Source organism: Brassica napus, chromosome C8, assembly GCF_020379485.1.
Source record: "Brassica napus cultivar Da-Ae chromosome C8, Da-Ae, whole genome shotgun sequence".
NCBI classification, from domain to species: Eukaryota; Viridiplantae; Streptophyta; class Magnoliopsida; order Brassicales; family Brassicaceae; genus Brassica; species Brassica napus.
Window position 1 is genome coordinate 47,765,015 of NC_063451.1, and position 26,650 is coordinate 47,791,664.

The following is a 26,650-nucleotide window of genomic DNA, read 5'->3' on the forward strand; positions in this document are numbered from 1 at the left end:
CTAAAATAACTTGGGTAAGGAAAAAGCTAATGAAAAGAAAAGGCCTTGTAGATTATTATTTTTTGTTGGTTCCTTGTAGAGCTAGATATTTGATTGACCTCGCGTAGGTATTAAGTAGCTACTCTAAGCATATCAATATATAATCGATTTTTTTTCTTTTGTCAAACATCATGTAAATAAATCATTAGCTAGAAAAAGTTTTTACACCAAAAAAAAAAAGAAGAAGAAGAAGAAAAAGGTGACAGAAATAATAAAACCAAACAAAAATAAACCGTAAAAGAAGTTGGACGAAAATTCCACGTTGTGGTGTGGAAGCATGTGACGTGGCAAGACGAGAATGGTTAAGAGAAGTCTTATAACCTCGCCAAAGTCAAACTTATCATGTGAATGTCGGAGAATTTATAATTGTTTTTTTTTTTAAACACAACTTTTTTCATTAAGTTCAACTTGCTTGATTACAAATACCAGAGGGAATCCAACCTCTTTGATTCAAAACATAAACTACAACAGCAAAAGATAAAGATGATAGGTCTTCAAAAGAAGAAGATGACAGCGAACTCAAGACGGTGCTTGAATGCGTCAGTGTAGCTTTCACGACATGGTCTGGCAGCAGAAAAATAGTCACCTTAAATTGTAACGTTGACATCCAATCCGCACCTCGGAAACTCGTCGAAACGAATCCCGCTGCATCTTCAGATCTCGTACGGACCGCTCCACAAGATAGCAAGACGGTTATAGATATGGACAAACACCTCCACAAGATTGGAGGGAAAACACTCCTTAAAAAAGAAGCAAATGATGAACATGATGGTTTTACAGAGGGATCATAAAACTGTTTTAAATAAGGTCGCATGGCTAAATATCCATTTGGAAGTCGCGCCTACATAACAAATGGTTGAATCATAAAGGTTAGTCAGTTACAAGGATTATAATAATGGATATATTAGAGAATTTGGGTGGGTGGGACCCTTCTTGTCTCTGAGGTTGACATGGTAGATGATTGCTTCCAATTAAGAATAGGGCCCACTCCTGAATAATAAAATAGGCCCAGAAAGGTTCATCAATAGTCACTCTCCGAAGAACCGAGTTATCGTCGTGTTTTTGTTAGAGCAATGTTTCTCCGTCGCCTTCTGAAAACTCCTCAGATCTCCTCCTCTGTGGGGAGGATCAGAACCTTCTCTGGCTCACTTAACGCTACTCCTTCCACTCCCTCGAGTCCTGCTCTAAAACGGAAGCTTTTTGCCAATTTCAAATCATGCGAAAACCCATGTGACGACGTTCTGAGGGATATGGAGGAGCAAGGATTTCAGATAACTGCAGCCGATCTAACTCGCTGGGCAAATCTGCTGAAAAAGCAAGGTCGAGAAGAAAAATCTTCACAGGTCTCACTTTTCCTTTTTTTTTTTTTGTTTCCACCTGATCGATTCTCTGTTAACTAAATGCTTTTTTTTTTTTGGTTTGTAGATCAATTCCTTTATGAGTTGGAAATGTTGTGTTATGATGAGTCAGTCTGTTCTTCGTCTTGCTGTTGGAAGAAGCACTGAAACCTTAATTCCTTCTGTGGTCAACATCTATGCACCAAACGACGGTTTGTGTTTACTTTATTTGATTAAGCTCAGTTTTTTAATTGGATTATTCACTAATCTCTGAGTCGATAATTTTATCTCTCAGATTTGTATGGCTCTGGCATCTTGTTCGGTGAAGGAGACAAAATAATCACTTGTGGTCATGTCGTCCTCAACCTCCACAAGTTTCGAACGAGTCCTGTCTATCGTTCAAAGACAATTGAGGTGTGGCTTATTCTTGCGACACGCTTTGTGGAACACATGTTAGATTAATCATTAACCTTAATTTTCCCCCCTCTGTCCTTTGATTAAAGATTCTTAACACATGTTTTTGAACACGTAACGTTTTCACATACACGCTTTGCATGTTTCGTTATAAACCCCTTGTTAGCTTATTAATCTAGTTATTACACCACAACCAAGAGCTAACTTTGGAATATTTATTTAATCATGTTTCTTAACTACTACTGTTTCTAGCCGTTTTTTTTTCTTAATGATAGGTTGAGATCACATTGAACTGTGGTCAAACTTTTCGAGGAGTTGTTGCTGATTGCGACCCAGAGTACGATCTTGCACTAGTCAAGATTGAGACACCAACTAGAGAGTTACTCTCTCCTGCAAAGTTTGGTGTCTCCAAAGATGTTTCTGTTGGAGATACGGTGCTCTCCATTCGCAATCCTCTTGCGTATGCAAAGAGTTTCTCAGCAGGAAAAATCAGGTACTTCTTTTTTTCATCATTATGTTGGAAGCTCTGTATATGTTCATTTCTCTGATATATATTCTTTTGTTTCTTTTTTACAAGTTGTGTTGAACACACAAAAATTGGCTCACAAGGCAATTGCCAATTCTATCTCCAAACTGATTGTGCTTTGAAAGAGGTAATATATGGGTTTTTGTAAATTCTATGTTAGCTTTCTTGAAATTGGCTTAAAAGGCAGTTGCTGATTTTTTTTGTTACTTGTAGGGCAACTCCGGAGGTCCGGTTGTTAACCTAGACGGCCAGGTCATTGGTGTTATCTGGGCATTTGGAGACAGAGAGGTGGGTGTTGGGTTTGCAATACCCATAGACACAGTGGTGAAGGTCATGGAGGAGAGAAACTGGTAGATTTTAAGATTTGAAACTTTTAAGGTTAAAACCTTTTGTTTTGTGATACTTTGAATACTTATGTTTTGTTTCCTTATCACGGTCTTCTGCTTTGTTTGTTTCTGTTCTTACTCTTGTGTAACAAGTACTGTGTTAAATATTCATGACCTGTGAAACTCAGTAACCCTAGCTCTGTTTCGTGTGTGGTACAAATAATGACTTCCCCTAACGTAACACGAGTAGAGACAACAGACTTTTTGCATGGCTATACAAAATAAAGTAAATTTTACGTCAACTACTGGTGCAAAGGTTATACGCAACATGAAAGTAACAAATAATCACCATACTTGACTAGCTTCCTATTATATCGATTATGCTAATGAGTGAGAGAGAGTACATGAAAAAAGACGAGATAGAAGGGATGAATCTCATCTAAGGCGAGGAAACTCTTTGACAATGGTAGAGATTTTCTCAACAAAGTTTGACTGTGTGAGCGTGAGTTTCCTCGTGTAGAAGCAATTTGTTACTGTTGTGGATAACAGCTGGTGTTTCAGATTTATAGGAGTCTCAATGCAAAATCGTTCTACAACTCCAGTAAGGGCATCATTATTCGTGTCCCTGGGTCCTTAAGGATATGGTCCCTTAGCTTTTAACTAAAAAAACTAAGGAACGATCCTTAAATAAGAGAATTGGAAGAAGTTCCTTAGCGTTTTTAGTTAAAAGTTAAGGGACTCTACGCTTATAGCATGTCCAATGGTTAGAACCCTTGATGGGTTCCAATGATTTGTTTAATTGTTAATTTTGTACTTTATGAAGTTTAGAACCCTTGTTTATGGAATTAAATTTAAATTTTACAAAAGTTATAAGTTGTTGGATTCTATAAAATTTAAACATTTGATTCCAATGTGTTCAAAAAAAAAAAAAACATTTGATTCCAAAGGTTAACATTATCTCATTATCTCAAGGCTTATTTGAAAGTTTCATGTTGTATATTATACCTTGCGTGGTGTTATAGCACGTTCCTTGTCCACAATGGACATTGCCTCAAATCCCAGTAGAATCAAAACGTTCTCGTAACTGCAGCATTTTAAAGATTACAGAGTGAATCTTTTGCCACAACGTGTAAATAATGTTGCTGCTGTTATTAAAAGAGATAAGAGGGGAGAACACATTACTCAGACACAGATACTTTGTAAGGAGGACCTCCAAAACTCTCATCCATCTGCCAAAAGACATCAATATCTTTCAGGTTTCATCAGAAATGTATCAGAGAATGGAGATACCATTGTAATGCTTACAGGAAACATCAATGTTATAAGCTCTCCACTTGGTTTCAGAAGCTTTTCTATTCTTTGTGCCCATGGAGGTCTCACGCTAGCTTCAAATGCACAAAAGAAACTGCGAGAATGGTCATCATATTATGCAGATATACATAAGCAAAAACATATATGTTGTGTATAGAACCAGAAACAGAGATTAGGATTAAAGAGAAGTACTTTGCATTGGGAAAAGATGAACTGTTGACACCTTTGATGATTTTTCAATCACAGTTTTTGATAATCCAACCACATAACGATCAGGGCAGGCCACTGCCACCACATCATAACCCTGCAATGTTTCATTGCTGGCAAGCAAAGAACCCGAAATCCGAAACGAACCCGAACCGAAAAACCTGACCCGTTATCCGACCTGAAACGTAAAATACCTGACCGGGTCTTGTAGGGTGGTACAAAAAATATCCGAACCCGAAGTGTTATTAACCGAACCCGAACGAGTAACCCGAAAAATCCGAAATTAATAGTCAATATAAATATTTTGAAATAAATACAAGTATTCCAATTATTAAATTCAATATTTGTGATAATATTGTATATAATAATAAATATTAAAATTATAATAAATGCTTTAAGTACACAATTAGTTATAAATAAGTATTTTATAATTTGCTCATTGAAATAAAAAGTCTTCTCTCTATAAGGCAATACATATTGTTTACAAATGATGTTTGTTTTCATGCTTGATTTAACATTTTATTGTTATTTTATCAATTTTATATGCGATAGATTAATTTTTATTTAATTTAGATGTTCTTCTTTATGTTTTACTTCAAAAAATTTGTTTTTTACTTTGGTTATATCCGAACCGAACCGATATAACCCGAATCCGTACGATATATGATTACTTTATGGATTTTATGATGTAATACAATTTTGAACCGAACCCGAAGTGTTATTATCCGAACCCGACCCGTACTAATAAAATTTTAGTATGGGACCTAGAAGCGTAAACCCGAAAATCCGAAAACCCGAAAAACCTGACCCGAATGCCAACGGATACCCGAACGCCCAGGCCTACATAAGATATTCAAGAAAGCTGTGTCCTTGTCCAAGAACATACGTTCCACAGCCAGGAACAAGAGCTCTGCCTTTAGGCTATGAACCCGTCTAAGCGAGATGTTTACTGATCGGAGTTGGTCCAGCAAGTCCCATGGGGTTGCTCCTGCTTTCCAGGTCTTCTCCCAACCACCTTAGAACCAATACAAATATTAACGGCTTCACGGAATAAAGATTCAATAACTATATTAGAGTAGATTATGGTTCATTACAAGAAGAATCCTCTGACACACACCGTTGGAAGATATCACTCGGCGATTCCACCGCCGGAGTTTCACCGGAGTTTCCATTAGGTTCAACGACAAACACGACCGGCGAATGATGTTGGGTGATTGATCTTCCTCGAGAGGAAAATCTCCGACATAGCGATTTTTATGGCGTTCTCCTTGATAGCAGCCCCGGTTCCATCTACAAGATGTCTCCCTTCCCACACCACGGAAAACAAACACGACCGGCGTAATCTACCAACATCGATCAAAAAAAATTTCAGACCAAAAGAAAAAATATCGACGAAAAGGAAGAAAGAAGGCAAAAAGGAATAAGCCAATAATAATAGGACACATATAGGATTTTTACTGATTCTACATCCTCTCAATTAAGCAGCAGTTCTGTGTAATTATACCATTTTTGATTTATTTTTTTCCTTATTTTGCTGTAGAGCTTCAGCCTAAACTCATCGTTGGAGATGGTCTTAAGGACCTCAACCTAAAAGACACCAATAATGATGCCCTAAGGTGCACACTCTCCCCTCAACAATAGATGCGAACAAAAAGAAGAGAGTAAGAACCAAAAAGATTCAAACAGACATCTGGCTCATGAAACACATGCGTGATAATATTATCTCCAAGGAGATAAAAAAAACAAGTAGTCCCAGTAGAAGAATCTATCTCCGGGTGCACTTTAGTCTTTCAGGTTCTAATACTTGTAGGATGAACCAGCCTGGGGTGGTGTTACCAAATTTATATGTAACATGAGTTTGTTAAGTTAGCGTTTCTTCTAAAATGAGTTAAAGTCTTGTATGATTATAATTTAAACAAAATGGGGTTTAATATATTCTTGTAGATATATTTTGTTTGCTTTATCTATTGCATTTTTTAACTCGATATTTTGTAGAAATCAATAAAAACACATGGAAAAGGTTCCAAGAAGATTTAATGGTTGAGTTGCAGCCACGCAATGAATATAATGTCACACGTCAAATTTTCACCACTCGTTTGTATCCATCACCAAACACTCTCTAATTGAAACATGCCCTCTTTGCTTTCATACATCTAAACCATAACATTCTCTCTAAAACATCAGAAAGGGAATCATAGACTCTCTCCCTTCTCTCTTACGGTTTCTTATGAGAGAAAGAGAGTCGTGGAGATGTTAAAATGGTACAACCCACCATATTTAGACTCATCCCATTTAGAACCCACCCTATTTAGAACCCATATCCGTTTAGACTCATTTAAAAATAGGTCTATTAGGAGTATCTATTTAAAATCCGTGAAATTTACATGTACCCATTTAAATTCATTTAGACCTATTTAAACTATTGTTGATTTAATTAGATTTTTTAAAATTTTATGCTCTCTTAACAGAAATTATATGAAACAAATAAAAAAATTAACTAATTTTTATTATATAAACGTAAATCAAATTATCCTAGTAAAATCAATTTTTTCCGCCAACCGTAAAACCGAATTTTCCCTCCAAAACTATAAAACCGAGTTTTCCCGCCAGAAAATGCAAAATCGAGTTTTTCCGCCAAAACCGTAAAATTAAATTTTCTCGTCAAAATCACAAAATCGATTTTTCCCATCAAAACTAAAAATCAAGTTTTCCCGTTAAAACTGAAAACTAAGTTTTCCCGTCAAAACTGAAAATCAAGTTTTCCCTTCAAAAACGTAAAACCGAGTCTTTCCGCCAAAATCACAAAATCGAGTTTTTTTTGCCAAAATCGAAAATCGAGGTTTTCCGCCAAAACCGTAAAATCGAGTTTTCCGCCAAAACCGTAAAATCGAGTTTTTCCGCCAAAACCGAAAACCGAGTTTTCCCACCAAAACCGTAAAATCGAGTCTTCCAGCCAAAATCACAAAATCGAGTCTTCCTGCCAAAACCGTAAAACCGAATTTTCCCTCCAAAAAACGAAAATCGAGTTTTTCTGCCAAAACCGTAAAACCGAGTCGTTTGGCCAAAATCACAAAATAGAGTTTTTCCGTCAAAACCGTAAAATCGAGTTTTTCAGCCAAAACCGTAAACTAATTTTTCCCGCCAAAAATGTGAAACGAGTTTTTCTGCCAAAACCAAAAAAATGAATTTTCCGCCAAAACCGTAAACTGAATTTTCCCGTCAAAAACGTGAAAACGAGTTTTCCCACCAAAACCGTAAAATGAATTTTCCCGCCAAAACCGAAAATCGAGTTTTTCCGCCAAAACCGTAAAATGTGTGTTTCCGTCTAAACCGTAAAATCGAGTTTTTCGTCAAAAACACACAATCACATTTTTTTCACAAAAAATAATTAATTAATTATATTAAGTTAAATGAGTTAAAAAGGTCTTCATTAATTTTAGGTATAACCCATTTAATAAATTGGTCTTAAAAAAATTATCCATTTAAAACCCGAATAGCTAAATGGATATGATATTTGTTTTTTTTTCAAAACTCATCTAGACATGTGATTTCAAAACCATTTTAACATCCCTAGTCGTGGTGGTTTCCTTTCTTTTCCTTTCTTGGCTTGTGACATTGACTCCGGTACACCGTGGTCTCCTCGACAACGTGTAGCTGGCTTTGACCCCGGTGGTTCGCGATCTTTAAGGCGGAATCATCCAGCTTCGGCGTACTTCTTGGCGGTTTGATGGATCTCCCCAGGGGTTTTCCCGGGTACCAAAGCTCCGCAAGATTGGCGTTTTGTCTATCCTTTCATCAATTGATCTCCTCGCCGGACAGACAGTTGAAGTTCGATTGGAGTTTTGATCTTGATTGAAGGTTGTTTGTTACGAAACAGAGAGTATGAGTTTGGATGAGATCTCGATTCTAATAGATTGAGGCCATGTTCGTTTCTTCATTCAACTGAATCATTTGGCTGAAGCTGAGCGCGTTGTTCGTTTGTACACAAAAAACATCACTCATTCGAATGGATCAGTTGAATGATTTTCGAAAATTAGGTTGGATGGAGATGGTTCAGTTGAATGAACCGAAACAAAGCAGTTAGATGGAGATGATTCAGTCGAAATATCCAAATGTCGATTTTGCCCTCGAAAAAACTCAAATATTACAAACCTAATTATGTGCAAATCATATTAGTACCAAAGGAAAATGTTCGATTACAAGAAGCATTAGCAGAGAGCTAGCCCTCGAAAAAACTCTCTCTCTCTCTCTCTCTCTCTCTCTCTCTTTTTCCAAACATCGTTCCAACGGATCTCTCTTCTTCGTTTACTTCGCTTCACCGCCGTTTCACATCGGCGGCGTCTCCACTTCTGCCATCTCCGCCGGTCACGCCTTCCTCTACTCATCTTCGCGAGCCACGGTTCTTATCCGTCTTTACTTTGCTTAAAATCTTCGATTGCCCCGATTATTCAGATATTTTCGCCAATCAGGTTTAGGATCTGCACTTCTAGCTTACTCAATTCGCTAAATCGGAACGCAAAATAGTGTAGAGATCCTTTCGAAGCTTTTGATTGAACTAGACATAGACTCTCGATTATTGGTGTATTGAGGAAGCTGATTCGTTGCTTTATACGGCAGATTTATTTATGGGTTTGCTTCTGTTTATGTTATGTATTGATTTCCCTTTTGAATTTTTCATGGGTTTATGCTTGAGAATGTGTTGAAATACTGATGGGTTTGCTTGGTTTGATTACATAAGTATGCTTCAAGTTTCTTGTTAGCTTAGCTTATCTCACTAGTAGCTTGTGAAATCTCATAGCTTGTGAATTATTTTATGGTATATGTTCTGCTTGTTTTCATAAAGCAACATTGTGTTTTATGCTCTAATAAACTTGGTGGGTTTGCTGTGAGGAGTGTTCGTTAGGATTTATAAACATATATTTAGTTCTTGTTTCATAGGATTGTGTGTTTATGTGCTCAAGAAACATTGACACTGACGAGGAAACTCTTTATATGGCAGGTTGTTTCTTGCAGTTTACTTGGATTGCAATGACAGCTGTCCCTGGTACTGATGTGAGTATATTTTAAATATTTGTATGCTTGTTGAATGCTTCTCTTAGTTTAGTTTAGTCTCTGGTATTGAATATTTGAATGCTTCTCTTAGTTTAGTTTAGTCTCTGGTATTGAATATTTGAATGGTTCTCTTAGTTTAGTTTAGTCTCTGGTATTGAATATTTGAATGTTAGTCCCTGGCATGGACTGATGAGCAAACCCGGTTCTACCTCAAACTGAGAGTTGAAGAGAAGCTGAAAGGAAATGAAAGAAAAGGAAATCTTAATGAAGTTGGGAGACAGTCCATTATCGACAAGTTTTATGAAGCTTATGGGGAAAGACACGTTTGGAGAAAATTTGGGATCAAGCACACTACTTGCAAAACTCAGTATGCAAGGTTCAAACGGTTGATCAACAAGAGGACCGGACTTGGCTATGATGCAAATGGGTACGTAGACATGTCTGATGACTGGTGGGATCAACTTTTTAAGGTACAATCTTTGCTTGCTTGTTTATGTTAAGTGATGTCTCTGTTGTTGCTGTCTCCTCATGTGATGTATGTCTGTTGTTGTGGTTTTTAGGAATTCCCATCAGCTAGAAAGCTTAAAGAGAATCAACTAGCAAATGTTAACTTGTTGGAGAATGTGTTTGGAGCGGTTCATGTAAGTGGAGGTGAAGGATGGACTGCTCAGCAAGGCGAAGACTCTTTGGATAAGCAAGGCGACAATAATGATGTGGATCAAGTTCCTCCTACTCAAGACACTGATGTGGATCAAGTTCCTCCTACTCAAGATATCAGTGCTCCAGCTGAATCAAGAACTGCTGGCTCTTCATCCAGTAGAGCAAAAGCTAACAGGAAGAGATCAAGGGCTGCTCAAGTAGGACATGCTGTAGTAGATTGTCTTTCTGACAAGAACAAGATGATAGGGAACCACCCTGAGTTCAGTTGCAGCCAACTTACAGCTATGGAAGCCTTACACTCACTGTCTGCTATCAGGCACTGGTCTCCTTTGTACAAGGCAGCCATCGATCATCTCAAGCAGGACCCTACCAATCGTCAGACCTTCTTGTTCTATAAAGATGATGAGGATAAGGTTCTCTACTTGGAGTATGCTACTGGTGAAAGTAGAGATGCTTGAAGACTATGTTATGCTTGTGTTTCTGTTTGTGTTTTGTATGAACTCTAGTGTTCTTTTGTGGTGGTGGTTCAGGAAATGGATATTGTAAAACTCTACTGTTCTTTTGGTTTGTGTTTGTTATGAGAATCAGCTTTTGGTTTGTGTTTGTTATGTTCAAAACTCTACTGTTCTTTTGGTTTGTGTTTGTGTTTTGTATGAGCTTTTGTTTGGAGTGCAATGGTTCTGACCTTTGGTGAACCATTTGATTTTGATATTTCAGGTTTGGTGAAGTAGAGGATACAGTTTGGTGAAGTAGAGGAAGTCGAGATGGACAGTAACGTAAGTCTAATATCTGTTACTAAATTCTAATATCTAATATCTGTGTATAAACATGTTACTAAATTCTAATATCTGTTACTAAATTCTTTGTGTATTTGCAGAGCATATTAAGACTTTTAATTGAAGATGATGAGTTAGATTTGTTATTTGATGAGAATCAGTACATGTGTGCTCTTTTGGAGGAGATGGGTGGAGCAACAGAAGCTGATGCTGATAGGCAATTAGTCAGGACAAACCGAGGTGAAGGTTGGCGACGTGTGCAACGTTTTATGAACGGGTCTGAGGTACAATGCTATGAGATTCTACGCATGAACCAGGAAACATTTAAGAGTTTGTGTAAGGTGCTATCAGAAAAGTATGGGTTAAAGGAGACTCACAATGTTTACGTTGAGGAGAGTGTTGCAATGTTCTTAGAGACGGTCGGAAAAGACGCAACTGTACGGGCTATATCAGAGCATTATCAGCATTCAACTGACACTGTGAAAAAGAAGTTAGAACAGGTAACAATTAAAACAAGGATTATTGATATAGCTTCCCTCTTTTCGTTTCTAGTCCAAGCTTGGATCGTTCTGTTTTTTTTGTAAGTTTCTTGAGAATCATCTCATCGTTTCATTGCATCTATCAAGTGCAAACCAGTAGGAGAAGATATCCGTTTTAGCTTTTGTTTGCCTATAGGTGTTAGAGAAAAGTCTTCCGCATCAGTAATCAGAAGAGAATAGTGGCCTTGTTCTTATTAATATGGTGTTTGTTGTTGTAAGCGCCTTGTTCTAGAATTGCATTTTAACGTTGGTATTATGTTCTGTTACAGGTATTAATTTCTCTCTTGAAGCTTGCATCAGACATTGTGAAACCGACTAGGAATGAGTTTGCAATTGCTAGTCCTTTTCTAGAAGGTAAACCACAGTATTGGCCTTACTTTAAGAACTGCATAGGTGCTTTAGATGGAACTCATATTGCTGTCCGTCCACCATCTGGGAATAGTGAGCCGTTTAGAGGTAGAAAAGGTGAACCAACCATGAATGTGCTGGCTATTTGTAATTTTGACATGAGGTTCATCTACGCTTATGTTGGAGTTCCCGGGAGAGCACATGACACGAAGGTGCTACCATACTGTGCTACTGAAGAAGCTTCTTTTCCTCATCCACCAGCTGGAAAATACTACTTGGTCGACTCAGGTTACCCAACCAGAACTGGTTACTTAGGTGCTCATCGCAAGACTAGATACCATATAGATCAGTTCAACAGAGGAGGTCCACCATCAAACACTAGGGAATTGTTCAACCGCAAGCACTCCGGTTTAAGATCAATGATTGAGAGGACTTTTGGTGTTTGGAAAGCCAAGTGGAGAGTTTTAGACAGAAAGCATCCCAAGTATGAGTTGAAGAAATGGATAAAGATTGTGACATCAACCATGGCCCTCCACAACTTTATTCGAGATTCACAACATGGAGATACTGATTTTTCTTATTGGGGAGGAGTGGAATCATATGAACAGCATGGTGATGATCAAGAAGAGCATGTTGGATACATTCCGCAGGGTGATAGACTGATGGAGTGTGTGCGTCATTGTATTACTATGGAGATGACAAGAGGAACTAGACTTCCATACTAGACATTTTTTAAATTTCAGTTTTATAAACATTATTGTTGGCATTTGAATATCTACTTTATTTGAATTTCTACTTTGAACTGTTTAAAAGTTTATTAAAATTTGAATATCTACTTAGAGTTGTTTGAAAGTTTATTAAAAAATTATTAAAATTTGAGTCTATTTTATAAATAAAGTTATATGAAATTTATATGAAATAAAAATTTATAAATGTCAAAATGCTAATTTTAAAATAATTTCAGTGTAAATATATTTAGAATGAATAATAAAATTTTCTGTAGTTAAAGTTGATATCAAATATATGATTAAATCAAAACATGGGTATATATGTAATTTGGTTATTAAACTAATTTGAATGATTCATCTAAATAGAGAAACAAACATAAAATTCATTCAAATGGTTCATTCAAATGACTCATCCAAATGGAGAAACAAACATGACCAAAAATTTGAATGGATCATTTAGATGGAGCACATAAATGGATCAGCTGAATGGATTCATGTAAATGAAGAAACAAACCGGGCCTGATGCTCTCCAAAGCTCAAGGTGTGTGTTGTAGCTGATGAAGCCTAAAACTTTCAATACAATCGTTGGAGGTGGCTTTTTCGGTGGTCGTGGTTGAATTCCCGGTGGTTCTGGTGGTGAATTTGCATGATTCAGATCTGGGTAAAGCTTCTGTGTGTGTGAGGCGTGGTGATGGATGAGTTCTTGATCCTGGTTGATTGAGGTTCTCCATTGGTGAAATGATTATGCGATGAGGGTCTATGCCCTGAAACTCGTGGGCTCTGTTAACTGTGATCGTGGTACTGTCTCCGGCGACGAATTTCAGTCGGTGAAGACGGTGGAGGCAGCTTCCAAACACGTGTCCCTCTCTTCGAGCGGTTAACACGTTGCCACCGTTTCTTCCTATGACGTGTTTAGTATGTGGGCCGTTCGTTGGACCTTAGTTCTTTAGGTTATGGTGTTGGGTTTATTTGTTTTTTGTTTGGGTTTTACGTTTTTGTAAAAATCTTTGTTTAATAAAATATCAGATGGCAAGAAAAAAAAAACCATAACATTCTCTCTCACAAAAACAATTACACATCGAGTTCTTCTTCTCGGTTCTTAATTTCCGCGATATAATGGTGACCGGCGACGTAAAGCTGATTGGCTCATGGGCTAGTGTCTTCGTCATGAGGGCGAGGATAGCTCTCAACCTCAAATCTATTAGCTACGAGTTTCTCCAGGAGACATACGGTACTAAGAGCGAATTGCTCGTCAAATCGAACCCGGTTCACAAGAAGATGCCCGTTCTGCTACACGCTGACAAACCTGTGTGTGTGAGTCCAACATCATCGTTCAGTACATCGACGAGGCTTGGAGCTCATATGGATCGTCTATTCTCCCTTCTCAGCCCTACGACAGAGCCATCGCTCGGTTCTGGGCCGCCTACGTCGATGATAAGGTTAGTTTCTAGCTCTTCAACTGATCTTGTGGAGTGTATATTACAGTCAGTCCTAGTGTTTATTCAGTTACAAATACAATATGCATCATGTTAAATTGTTAATGATTATAGTATCATGTCCCCAATACCTAGCGGTTTTTTTATGCTTGATCTTGGTTTAATCCGGTTAACATTCTGTCACGAATACAATTAGGTCTGTCCAATACGGTAAAACCGAACTGTACCGAACCGAACCGAACCGAAATAGATAATATGGCGTAGTTTTGGTATATACCATATAAACCGAATGTACGTGATTTTATAAAAACCGTAGGATTTGGATATGGTTTGGTTTATAACCGATTAAACCGAATAAACTGAACAAAACCGGTCAAAAGTAGAAACATGTAAATATGTACATATTTTATAACGTCACATGAAAATCTATTTGTTATAAAAGTTATTCTTTTGTTAATAATTATTACCATAATTTTTATAGTAATAAAGAATCCTAATTTGAAAAACGCTTACAATATTATTAAATAACAATTCATCGCAACTGAGGCTTCTTATTTTCTTAGTCTTTTACTTTTAATCATTTTGCTTTCTTTTAGCATTGATTAAATTGAAGTGAAAGTTATAAATTTGATGGATATTAACTAGAAAACATTCTTCATAACTTTTTTCTTATTTATAAACGAACAGAGTTTCACTCGAAGAAGCATGACTTTGATAAACACTAAAATGGAAGAGTGGAAAAACTTTTCTTTTATACTTCTCTTTTGTTTTTTATTTTTATTTTCAAAATTTTGAGCTTTGATTTTAATTCTAGATTTGATTATTTCATCTGAAGATATAAGCATTTTTATTTTTTGTTCTTTTATTTGAAAATATAATACTTTTTTAATAAATGACTGCGATGATAATATGACTCTAAAATTTATATAATATGATCTCATACTAAATAATTATGTTTTGGTATAAAACCGAATAAACCGAAAACCGACGGTATATAAACCGAACCGAACCGAAGTAAATATGGATTTAGAATGGTAGTTATATTTTACTAACCGAAATACTGAAAAACCGAAAAAACCGAACCGAAACCGAACCGATATCCGGATTGAACACCCCTACAATGCAACTAAGCTTAAACCGGAGGAAGTTGGACCTGTTCTGTTTCAACTAACTCCTTTCCTACAACATATTTTTTTTGGTAAAATTCTTACAATATACATGAGCTTAATCTTAAAACTTTCATGTTCTGTCTTAATTTGATATGAATGGGAAGTGGTTTATTGCTCTGAGAAGTATCCTAACAGCTCAAGGAGAAGAAGAGAAGAAAACAGCCATAGCTGAAGTCGAAGAAAGAACTGACCATTTGGAGAAAGCGTTCATCGATTGCAGCAATGGGAAGCCGTTCTTCAACGGGACCATATTGGTTACCTAGACATTGCTCTGGGGAGCTTCTTGGGTTGGTGGAGAGTCGTGGAGTTAGACGCCAATCATAAACTTCTTGACGAGACCAAGACACCTTCTCTGTTCAAATGGGCAGAGCGGTTCTGTAATGACCCTGCTGTGAAGCCTCTTATGCCCGACACTGCAAAGCTCGCTGAATTCGCGAGAAAACTCTTTCCCAAGCGGCAGGCTTGAACTTGAAGGCAAAGGTTATTTAGGTCCTCATTGTTGGAGATGGTAAATTGCAAGATTAGCTGGAGCAATAAAATCTTATCGGTTAGTGGAAGCATGAAACTGGTTTAATAGGTTATGCATGTTATGTTCCATTTCAATGTATCCATGACCTAGTATCAAGCAAGTATTATTGTGTAAATTCGTAGTTCTTTAATTCTTGTCCGACCTAGAATAACCACATTGATTGTTAACAGAACTTTTTTTGGGCCAAACTATGAAATCCACAGATCCTGAGTACTCGCTATGTGTTGCCTAACTCGCTCAAGATAAGCAAAACTAGGACCGACTCTCTTCATAACAGTACACATACGCCAAAGGGCATAAACTTTTGAACACTTGCATTGGTACAGAGAATTTCACATAATCACTGGCAATTTTGTTAATCAGCTTCTTTTAAAAAGAGATGGACAAGGTAGCTTGGAGCCATAGATCAAGCAAAGTCCACCTTGGGAACATTGGCTGTGTAAAAATGAAGCAATAAGAAACAATATGGTGGATTAAGTTCTCAAGACAATGGAGATATCACTACAAGGGACAAACATGCATGGTTGGTTAATGTCTCAAGACAATGGAGATGCCACTACAAGGGACAAGCATGCATGGTGGGTTAAGGTCTCAAAACAATGGATTATTAGTTTATCATATCTCATCTACCATTTACCATACTTGTAACCACTATATATATGAGATGTTCTCATAAGCAAATCAATCAAGTGAATAAGATTATCCTTCTTTACTCTCTCTCTCTCTCTCTCTCTCTCTCTCTCTCTCTCTCTCTATCTCTCTCTCTCTCTCTCTCTCTCTCTCTATCTCTCTCTCTCTCTCTCTCTCTCTCTCGTTCTTCACTATGTTCTTTAATTTCTAACATGGTATCAGAGCCACAAAGCTCTTGAACACCAAACTGCTTCCGCAAATCTACTCTACTCATCTTACTCTTTCACTTATTTGGTTTACTTTTTTCAAAATCTCTTTCGTTTTCTTTTACCCAGTGGGTAATAGAAACATATCTTGGCTTCCTTTGTTCTCTATCTTGTCTAGCCTCAGAAATTCAAATTTCTTTTTGGCGATTTTTTTTTTTCCGCTGGACAATAGCAAGCAAAGATGGAGCAGCACAAGCTTGTGAGAATTCCAGTCACCCTGAAGGGTCCTAACTACATTACCTGGTCGAGATTGACCAGGACAGCTCTTGGAGGAAGAGGTCTATGGGAGCACATCACCACAAGTGAGGCCCCAAGACAAATCACCCAAGGAGAAGATGGCAAGGAGGTTGTAGTGGTAGATGAAGGCAAATGGGGTCAGGAGGATCTCATGGTGTTGTCTATCTTGCAAGGCTCACTTGATAATCCTATCATGGAGTCTTACTCACACTGTGAGACTGCAAAGAAGCTATGGGATACCTTATACAAGGTATATGACAACACTTCAAACCTCACTAGAATATTTGAGGTTAAGAGGGCAATCAACAACTTGCAGCAAGAGGAGATGGACTTCACCAAGCACCTTGGGAAGTACAGCCAGCTGTGGTATGAACTTGAGATGCTGAGACCAAGTACCATTGATCCTAGTACACTAGAAGAGAGGCGTGAGCAAGACAAGGTCTTTGGATTGCTTCTCACACTCAACCCAAGCTTCAATGATGTACTTAAACACATATTGAGAGCTAAAGAGCTTCCAAGCTATGATGATGTGTGTGCTCAACTTCAGAAGGAGCTAGGCTCAGATGGTCTCTTTGGTGGAAAAGGGGGCTGTCTATGGCAAACAAAGCCGAGAAAATGGAGAGTGCTTCAGTCAACAAAGCACACTTCAAACCAAGAAGAGGAAGAGACAAGTCTGTGACTTGTGAGCACTGCAAGAATCTAGGCCACTTCAAAACCAATTGTTGGATTCTCCATCCTCACCTCAGATCTGCTTCAACCAACAGATACAACCAGGCCAAAGCACATGAAGCAAGAGCTCATGAAACCACAGTACCAGGCTCCATGCGCATAGGAGAAGATGGAAGAGTTATGATCTCAACCACCCACACTGGTGGATCCACATCCCATGCCATGTCTCAGCCATCCCCTGATGATGCCTTCATCCGCAAGTCAGACATTGAAGCGCTTATCAAGGCTATCAATGCAAACTCTGGTAACATCAGTGTCAATGCTTTAAATTCTATTCACAGTGCTTCACATACTACTAGACCTTTGATCATTGATTCTAGAGCTTCTCATCATATGATTAGGGATGCTAGACTGATTAGTGATGTTAAACCTGCTCTAGGGAGTGTAGTGATTGCTAATGGTGATAGAATTCTAATTGAAGGAGTAGGAAACTTGAAACTGTTTGATAAGGAGTCTCAAGCTTTTTATATGCCTACTTTCACATCCAGCTTATTATGTGTCAAGAGAGCAACCAATGATTTAAATTGCAATGTTATTTTCAGTCCTAATGATGTGTGCTTTCAGGATATTAAGACCAGGAAGATGCTGGGAAAGGGTGTGAGTAAGGGAGAGCTTTACTTGCTTGAAAACACCAAGCTTTCAGATTTATCTTGTGCTTTCAATTCTGCTTCTGTGTTAGCTAGTGATGTTTTATGGCATGCTAGATTAGGTCATCCTCATTCACGTGCATTAGGATTGATGTTACCTAATCTATCTTTAAAGAATGGAAGTTGTGAGGCTTGTATTCTTGGTAAACATCAGAGATCTGTTTTTCCTAATTCTAAGACTATTTATGAAAATTGCTTTGATCTTGTGCACTCTGATGTTTGAACAGCACCTTGTGTGTCTAGGGAGAACCATAAATATTTTGTTACATTCATAGATGAAAAATCAAAATATACATGGATCACCTTGATTCAAACTAAAGATAGAGTTTTAGAAGCTTTTATTAACTTCCAAAACTATGTATCTAACCATTTCAATTCCAAAATCAACATTTTTAGGTCTGATAATGGCGGGGAATACACAAGCACTGCTTTCAAACATCACTTAGCAAAACATGGCATAATCCATCAAACAAGTTGCCCATACACACCACAATAGAATGTGGTTGCTGAAAGGAAGAATCACCATCTTATGGAGGTTGCAAGGAGCATGATGTTCCATACCAATGTTCCAAAGAGGTTCTGGGGAGACGCTGTGGTCTCAGCATGTTATTTGATCAACAGGATCCCCACCAAAGTCCTCCAAGATATCTCTCCCTTTCAGGTATTAAACAAAATAAAACCTCCAATTGATCACTTGCGTGTTTTTGGGTGTGTGTGCTATGTCTTGATACCAGGGGAACAGAGAAACAAGCTTGAAGCCAAGAGTGCAAATGCATGTTCATAGGATATTCTCATGCGCAGAAGGGGTTAAGTTTGTGGAATCAAAGGGATACTATGATGAGAAGAATTGGGACAGCCTTCAGGATCTCTCACAAGGATCTTCAGATAGGGCAAACAACTTGAGAATCATTCTGGAAAACCTAGGCATCAGCCAGCCTCAAACAAGTGGCGTACCGAGCACTTCACCTATACCTCCAGTTGTGGATAAAGTTGCATCAGTTGAAGAAGCAGTCTATCCTGATCATGAGGGGGGAAATCAACCTAATTTGCAAATCCATGAAGAAGCTATCATCCATGAGGAAGCTATCATCCATGAGGAAGCTATCCATGAAGAATCTATCCATGACGAAGCCATCCACGAGAAAGCTATCCAAGAAGAAGCTATCCAAGAAGAAGTTGTTAATGATCAAGATGGAATGCAACAAGAAGTTCAACCATTAAGGAGGAGTACAAGGGTGAAGAAACCATCTCAGTGGATGGACACCAAAGTATACTTCAACAACAATGCAGTAGCTCATCCTATCCAAGCAACATGTTCTTTTGCGAGACTATCTGAAGAGCATGTAGTCTTCATCAGCAACCTGGATCAAGAGTATGTACCAAAGACTTATGAAGAAGCCATGAAGCATGAAGAATGGAGAGATTCAGTTGGGGATGAAGTTGGTGCCATGATCAAGAATGATACTTGGTATGAAACTGAGCTCCCCAAAGGAAAGAAAGCTGTTACAAGCCGTCTACTCTTCACCATCAAGTACCTTGCCAATGGGAAACCAGAAAGAAAGAAAACAAGGCTAGTTGCAAGAGGATACACCCAAGTCTATGGAGAAGACTATCTGGATACATTTGCACCAGTAGCTAAACTCCACACCATAAGGATTCTACTCTCATTGGCAGTGAACTTGGAATGGGATTTATGGCAGATGGATGTCAAGAATGCTTTTCTTCAAGGAGAGCTGGAGGATGAGGTTTACATGAGGCCACCTCCGGGTATGGAAAACATGGTCAAGCCAGGGAATGTCCTAAGGTTGAAGAAAGCAATCTATGGATTAAAACAGTCACCAAGGGCTTGGTACCACAAACTGAGTACAACTCTCAATGGAAGAGGGTTTGTAAAATCAGAAGCTGATAATACACTCTTCACACTCACAAGCAAGCAAGGAATTGTGGTGATACTTATTTAATTGATGATATTATCATCACAGGAAGTGACAAGGAAGGTATTATCTCAACCAAAGTATTTCTTAAGTCTACTTTTGATATTAAAGATTTGGGTGAGCTAAAGTACTTTCTAGGGATAGAAATATGCCGCTCTAAAGAGGTGCTTTTCTTATCTCAAAGGAAGTACACACTTGATCTTTTGAATGAGACAGTAAAGCTTGGAGCGAGAGTAGCCAAGACTCCACTAGAAGATGGGTATAAGGTATTGCGTGAGGGGGAGATTGAAGATAAGTCTTATGCTGACGTTAAACACTATAGAAGAATGGTAGGAAAGCTGATATGCCTCACCATCACCAGGCCTGATGTATGCTTTGTAGTTAACCAAGTAAGCCAGAATATGCAAGCTCCCAAGATACACCATTGGAACATGATTGAAATGATTCTAAGATACCTAAGAGAGGCGCAGGGCAAGGAGTGTGGATGGGATGCAACAAAAATACAGAGATAGTTGGGTATTGTGATGCTGATTGGGCAGGAGACAGAGTGGATAGGAGATCCACTACCGGTTATTGTACATTCATTGGAGGCAATCTTGTCACTTGGAAGAGCATGAAACAAAAGATAGTGTCATGCTCAAGTGCTGAAGCTGAATATATGGCAATGAGGAAGCTCACTAGTGAGTTGATTTGGATCAAAAACCTACTTCAAGACTTTGGTATAGAGACATCAACTCCAATCACCATGCATTGTGATAATCAAGCGGCAATACACATAGTCTCCAACAATGTGTTTCATGAGAGGACTAAACACATTGAGGTGGATTGTCATAAAGTTAGACAAGCAGTGGAACAAATGATCATCTTACCCTGCTACACAAGAAGTGAGGATCAACTAGCTGACATCTTCACCAAGACTGCAAGCACCAAGGTTTGCGAGTTCATACATTCCAAGTTAGGACTCGTAGATTTTTCATCACACTGATCCTCTTAGTCATGAAGTGTTCTACTTTTTTTCCTTGGCTTAGTTTTTATCCCATGAGGTTTTTCCAAGCTAAAGGTTTTAATGAAGGAATGCTTCATGGTTTCCAAGCTTGACCAGTTCTTATGGTCAAGCTTGAGGGAGAGTGTAAAAATGAAGCAATAAGAAACAAGATGGTGAGTTAAGGTCTCAAGACAATGGAAATACCACTACAAGGGACAAACATGCATGGTTGGTTAATGTCTCAAAACAATGGATTATTAGTTTATCATATCTCATCTACCATTTACCATACTTGTAACCACTATATATATGGGATATTCTTATAAGCAAATCAATCAAATAAATAAGACTATTCTCTCTCTCTCTAACAGGCTGCAAGACTATGAAAGATAGCTTCAACGCAACCCCGCACTTTTTGCGATATCCACCAGAGTTCCTTTTCTGGATCGACGGGTTTCTTAGCCATCTTATCCTGAAATAAAAAACAAGATAAAATCATAAGTAACCACTATCAGGGATAACAAAGTTGATGAGTAACTAATATTAGGATAACATGGAAAGAAAAATGATATTTATAGAGCATTCACACTTTCTCATCGATGATAACAATGGTATACAAATTTGTAGCATGAGCTTCAACAGAAGTAATTGTCACTTTTTTCATGAAGAACCAGTATTGGGAAACAATATTATTAGTTCACCGTTGACAGGAGTAAAGAAAGCATGAGAAGAGAATGATACCTCCAAAGTTATAGTGCCGCGGAAGTTTCTTTCTTCTTGCTTTTTGGTTAAGGCAGTGAGTGACTACAATGCTTCCTCTTTTGCAGATATTTCCATTAACGCCGGAATGATCTAAACTCTAAGAACTAACCTTCCCAGTTTTTTCATTAAGAACAAACCATCGCCTACATCTATTTGTTATTTGCACATTTCTTCATCCAGTAGCCTACATGAAAGAGTAATTAATTTTTTTTATCGACCTTGGAAGTTGGTTTTATCAAAGGCTTAAGTGATAAAGACGAAAAAGACACAAAGAAATCATGCACTTGGACTAGAGAAGCTTTGCAGCAATTAAATCATGCAACGCAAGGAAAACGGATAGGGGAAGAATGGTTTTTTTAGACTTAGACGTATATTAGGATACCAACCTGCTGTTATCTCTCCCTCAGGTCCAGCAGTTTTCAGACCAGAGACCTCCGGCGTCTCTTTATCTTGTGGACTAGGTTTGTGTTTCATTGATTTCATGCTACCACCAGCTAATGGCCCATCTGACTAGGACTAGAAGCCTGATATACATGCAGGTATCAGAATTTCTAATCATGTTCTTTCCTGTAGGTTGTAAAACCATAAGAAGCATTTTCCACTACAATAAGCTTGTAAATTTTTTAAAATTTGGAGTTGCTCAACAAATGTGCACCTTCAGAAATATGAGATTTCGATACAAAACTGCAGCCTAGAGATTCTAAAGACGTATATTGAAGTGACCCGAAACAGCCAGCCAACTATGTTAACAACTATATAATCTACCATCAGAAAGTATGGTAGCTTTGCCGTTAAAGACTTATAGGTATTAGCTCACAGGAAAAAAAAAAATCATAAAGATGGCATGTCAAGAAGAATAAGAAGTCAGTTGAATATATTACTACTGATTATTAGTTAGGAACGAGTAGCTATCATCGAAATAGATAACATGTTACTGAATAAAGCACACCACAAATACCTCTCGTTTGAAAGGAGGATATTTTCCGAGTCCAGGTGTAGCTTTTGCAGAGGCAGAAACTATGTCAACAAGTATAATATCAATATAAGAAAACCAGATCGAAAAGACTGATGTACTCACTCTCTGGATCATACTCCTTTGCAATCTTCAGGGCTCGGGATGATGAAATTTCAGATGCCTGGCTAGCAGGGACTATGACCAACACTAGGCATAATTGTGCTGAGGATATTGAGCAATCTTGCACAGAGATCCAGCAAACAAAGTGATTCAATAAAGAGTTAAGGACAAACATGAATGAATCTATGATACTGTTGAAATCCTATGCTTCATGGTTGTCATTAAAAATACACCAAGTAAGTCCAGGGCACACCATCGAATCATCCACAATATCACTGGTCCAGTCCAGGCAGGTCAGCTAATTTCAGTGGTGGAGCTGAGATACAAAGGGTAAAACTAAAAGTAATATGTTATGATGAACATAGAAAATTCAACACTAAGGTGTTATAACCATAAGAAACTCACACAGACTCAATGTACTACTTACCAGAACAGAACGTCCAGCTCCCCGGTTCAGTAAGCAAAAAGAGATGACTTAGGTCTGAACACAAGACCTAATTTCATGAAGGAATTTCTCACAGAACCAATCAAGCTCTTAACGACGAATCTTAACTATTATCAATGGTCTTGAACCATAAGGCTAGTCAATGATGATTATATTAAAGAATTTGGGTTTCTCAAAATTGTTCCCCATTATATAATTTCTGATTTTTTTAAACGGCAAGCAAAATGCGTTTGAAATTCAGCTAATTACAATAGTTCATTTATAGGGGTATTAATTAGCTGAATTTCAAACGCATTTTGCTTGCCATTTAAAAAAATCAGAAATTATATAATGGCGAACAATTTTGATTCAGCTACTCTACTTCTTTATTCGTTTGTATTATTATAGTATCATCATATGGGTTATTGGTCTTTTTTTAATCTATTGTCGTTGCTTACTCCACTGCTTGCGTACGTACTTAGTTACTGAAAACGGTTTATTCAAGCCCGAATTACGGATTGATGAGAAAATGCATACCTCAATTTTTACTGTAAGTCAAAACATACATATACTAATCAAAAATTTAAAATCTATGCATGAACTATGGATCGATAAAAAATACATATTCCAACTCTTATTGCATGCCAAAACATACTTTAACTAATCAAAAATTTGAAATTTATGTATAGTCTTTAGAAGTCAACGCTAATTTCAATATATACTATTATTTGCGAAGTAAATTTTCGCAACAGAACTCTCACGTTAAAAATTAGAGTGGCTAAAGTCTATGTTACCCCTAATAAATTTATATATATATTCTATTATATAATAAAATAAATTTTATTTGCGAAGTAATTTTTCGCAACAGAGTTCTTACGTTAAAAATTAGAGTGGCTAAATTCTATGTTACCCTTAATGAATTCTTAAATAAAATGAATTTTATGTTAAATATCTTATATATATTTTTTAAATAATTATGATGATTCTTATATATTATGTTGTTATTTTACTATTATAAAAGTAAAAAAAAAATAAAAGAAGTGATTTTTTACAATATTATATTTTAAAAAATAAGATAATTCTTATATATTGTGTTGTTATCGTGATGTAAATATTACGTACTTATAATATTGACTGAATATTATTTACTTATAATATTTACTTATACAAATATATCTTAAAATCACTTCTTACAAAATATCCTTATACAAATATATTGCTCCATTAATATTTACTTAGATATTATTTTTATCTAAAATTTTAACTTTCAAAATAGTAAAATATTATTTTAAGATAACAACAAAATATATAAGAATTATCCTATATTTTTTTAAGAAAATATAATATTGCAAAAAATTGTGTCTCTTAATTTTTTTTTACTTTTATAATAGTAAACTATTATTTTAAGATAACAACACAATATATAAGAATCATCATAATTTTTTAAAAATATATAAGATTTTTAACATAAAATTTGTTTTATTATATAATAGAATATATATATAAATATTCATTAAGTATAACATAAACTTTAGCCACTCTGTTTTTTAACGTGAGAGCTCCGTTGCTATAAAATTATTTCGCAAATAATATTATAGATTGAAATTAGCGTTGACTTCTAAAGACTAGGTATAAATTTCAAAATTTTGATTAGTTAAAGTATGTTTTGACATGCAATAAGAGTTGGGGTATGTATTTTTTTATCGACCTATAGTTCAGGCATGAATTTTAAATTTTTGATTAGGGTATGTTTGTTTTGACTTACATTAAAAGTTGAGGTATATATTTTCTTGCAAACCCGAGTTTGGCATCAATAAACCGTTTTCCTTACTTTTGATGGTGGGAAAAATCAAAATCTGGTTTATGCTTGGGTTTAAGTATCGGTTAACATTTAGAGCGTGACTTTCACCGGAAGAGTGACGCGCATCTAATAAGACAAAGAAAGTTTAGTTCTGACTTCTGAGTTAGATCACCGAGTGCTACTCACTTAGAGTGTGATTGGTAAACCATAGTAAATGGGAGTAAACTAATTAGAGTAACTAAGAGGGAAATGATGGAGTAAATAAGAGAAAAATGATAGAATAACAAATAATAAAAAAAATCAAGAAAAAATTAAACAAACATACCTCTTCAAAAGCCGTTAGGGAATAAAGTAAACCACACATACCCTTAGTTAAACATTATTGATCTACTTGTTATTAAATGGGTATGTTTTTAGAATTTTGATCAAGGTTATAATTTTAAAATAAATTTTTCAAAACCTTCTATATTGGATAGTGATCATTTTGTAGAGAAATATTGTAGATTTTGGATTTTGATTTAAAAATTAAGATAACAAGAGTTTATGTAGATAGATTAATACGCTTTTAAATTTTTTGATAAATAGACTATAATTTTTAAATAAATATTCCAACACCTGCTATTTTGGAAAGTTATCATTTTTTTGGGCAAAGGAGCATCAATGTTTAATCTCAACACCTGCTATTTTGGAAAGTTATCATTTTCTAACACCTGCTATCTATCAACCAACATAAACTATTGTTATTCTATTTTTTGAAAGTTATCATTTTGTTAATAAATATTGTAGATTTGAGATAGTGATTTAGAAATTAGGATAACAAGTGTTTTCTTTGATAGATGAGTATGCTTTTGGAATTTTTGATCAATAGGTTATAATTTTTAAATAAATTTTGTAAAACCTATTGTTTTTGGAAATCATCAAAACACTTTTTTTTTCTAATTGGAAACTATAACTTAATTAAACAACATCAAAACCCAAATTCATTCGAATCGACAAAGATGACTATTTTATGAATGATTAATCAATCAATCAATGTCCGCCATAGCTATGCAGCGATGAAGGAGGAGCTCATATATAGTTATCATTTTATTGATAAATATTGTAGATTTGGGATAATGATTTGGAAATTAGGATAACAAGAATTTTTCTTGATAGATGATGGGTATGCTTTTGGAATTTTTTTATCAATAAATTATAATTTTTAAAAAAAATTTCTAAAACTTGCTATTTTTGGAAAGTAATAATATTGTAGATTTTGGATAGTGATTTAAAAATTAGGATAACAAGAGTTTTTCTTGATAGATGGATATGCTTTTAGAATTTTTGATCAATAGGTTATAATTTTTAAATAAAATTTTCAAAACCTGCTATTTTGGAAAGTTATAATTATGTTGATAAATATTGTAGATTTGGGATAGTGCTTTAGAAATTAAGATAACAAGAGTTTTTCTTGGTAGATAGGTATGCTTTTAGAATTTTTGATCAATATGTTATATCTTGTAGATATATTATCTAAAACTAGCGTTTTTTTCACCAAATTCTCATTGATCAAATACTTTGGCACTCAACTTTCGTGTAACATTTTAAGTAAGAAAATTTCGGTTGGATTTTCCATAAAACTTAGAATCCCATAATTATATGCATATATAATATATACATACACATATATGTGTTTTAATAACCTAAGAGCAAGATCCCCCATTGAGATTGCTCTAAGTTTCAAATTTCAAATTAGTTAGACTCAACTCAAGTGCTTCTTCTTT

General features: G+C 36.3%; 4 protein-coding genes and 1 pseudogene across 5 annotated transcripts; 3 read left to right on the plus strand and 2 right to left on the minus strand.

Moving 5' to 3' along the window:
- Positions 1-1,052: 1,052 nt before the first annotated feature.
- LOC106346530 (putative protease Do-like 14) lies at positions 1,053-2,829 on the plus strand. The gene is made up of 6 exons (XM_013785892.3): positions 1,053-1,382; positions 1,465-1,588; positions 1,672-1,790; positions 2,066-2,283; positions 2,368-2,443; positions 2,530-2,829. Exons 1-6 carry the CDS (start codon positions 1,113-1,115, stop codon positions 2,668-2,670), a joined length of 948 nt encoding a protein of 315 aa, XP_013641346.2. The 5' UTR covers positions 1,053-1,112; the 3' UTR covers positions 2,671-2,829.
- Positions 2,830-2,951: 122 nt separating this feature from the next.
- Positions 2,952-4,271, minus strand: LOC106349791 (probable thiol methyltransferase 2). Its single transcript, XM_048767041.1, has 4 exons — positions 4,216-4,271; positions 3,948-4,047; positions 3,825-3,871; positions 2,952-3,726 (listed from the first exon to the last, which is right to left on the minus strand). The coding sequence occupies exons 1-4, from the start codon at positions 4,269-4,271 to the stop codon at positions 3,642-3,644; spliced, it is 288 nt and encodes a 95-aa protein (XP_048622998.1). The 3' UTR covers positions 2,952-3,641.
- A 541-nt stretch (positions 4,272-4,812) lies between these two features.
- LOC111198291 lies at positions 4,813-6,740 on the minus strand. Of its 2 annotated transcripts, XM_022700671.2 has the most exons (3): positions 5,665-6,740; positions 5,278-5,503; positions 4,813-5,175 (listed from the first exon to the last, which is right to left on the minus strand). In XM_022700671.2, the coding sequence occupies exons 1-3, from the start codon at positions 5,665-5,667 to the stop codon at positions 4,925-4,927; spliced, it is 480 nt and encodes a 159-aa protein (XP_022556392.1). In that variant the 5' UTR covers positions 5,668-6,740; the 3' UTR covers positions 4,813-4,924. The 2 variants fall into 2 exon arrangements, 1 of the variants encoding a protein (XP_022556392.1); XR_002657633.2 differs by lacking the exon at positions 5,665-6,740 and having other exon boundaries at positions 5,255-5,653.
- Positions 6,741-7,483: 743 nt separating this feature from the next.
- On the plus strand, positions 7,484-16,115 carry LOC106349795 (annotated as a pseudogene).
- Positions 10,637-12,260, plus strand: LOC125592043 (putative nuclease HARBI1). The gene is made up of 3 exons (XM_048767042.1): positions 10,637-10,648; positions 10,750-11,148; positions 11,457-12,260. The coding sequence occupies exons 1-3, from the start codon at positions 10,637-10,639 to the stop codon at positions 12,258-12,260; spliced, it is 1,215 nt and encodes a 404-aa protein (XP_048622999.1).
- Positions 16,116-26,650: the final 10,535 nt, after the last annotated feature.

Bases quoted from the DNA above. Each gene is read 5' to 3' on its own strand.
- LOC106346530 (XM_013785892.3), top strand. From the start codon at position 1,113: ATGTTTCTCCGTCGCCTTCTGAAAACTCCTCAGATCTCCTCCTCTGTG. The intron at 1,589-1,671 runs GTTTGTGTTTAC...TTTATCTCTCAG, and splicing joins CATCTATGCACCAAACGACG to ATTTGTATGGCTCTGGCATC. The intron at 2,444-2,529 runs GTAATATATGGG...TGTTACTTGTAG, and splicing joins CTGATTGTGCTTTGAAAGAG to GGCAACTCCGGAGGTCCGGT.
- LOC106349791 (XM_048767041.1), bottom strand. From the start codon at position 4,271: ATGAAACATTGCAGGGTTATGATGTGGTGGCAGTGGCCTGCCCTGATC. The intron at 4,048-4,215 runs GTTGGATTATCA...CCATTCTCGCAG, and splicing joins CCTGCCCTGATCGTTATGTG to TTTCTTTTGTGCATTTGAAG. The intron at 3,727-3,824 runs GTAATGTGTTCT...AAAATGCTGCAG, and splicing joins TACAAAGTATCTGTGTCTGA to TTACGAGAACGTTTTGATTC.
- LOC111198291 (XM_022700671.2), bottom strand. The intron at 5,176-5,277 runs GTGTGTGTCAGA...ATTGGTTCTAAG, and splicing joins CCGAGTGATATCTTCCAACG to GTGGTTGGGAGAAGACCTGG.
- LOC125592043 (XM_048767042.1), top strand. The intron at 11,149-11,456 runs GTAACAATTAAA...GTTCTGTTACAG, and splicing joins TGAAAAAGAAGTTAGAACAG to GTATTAATTTCTCTCTTGAA.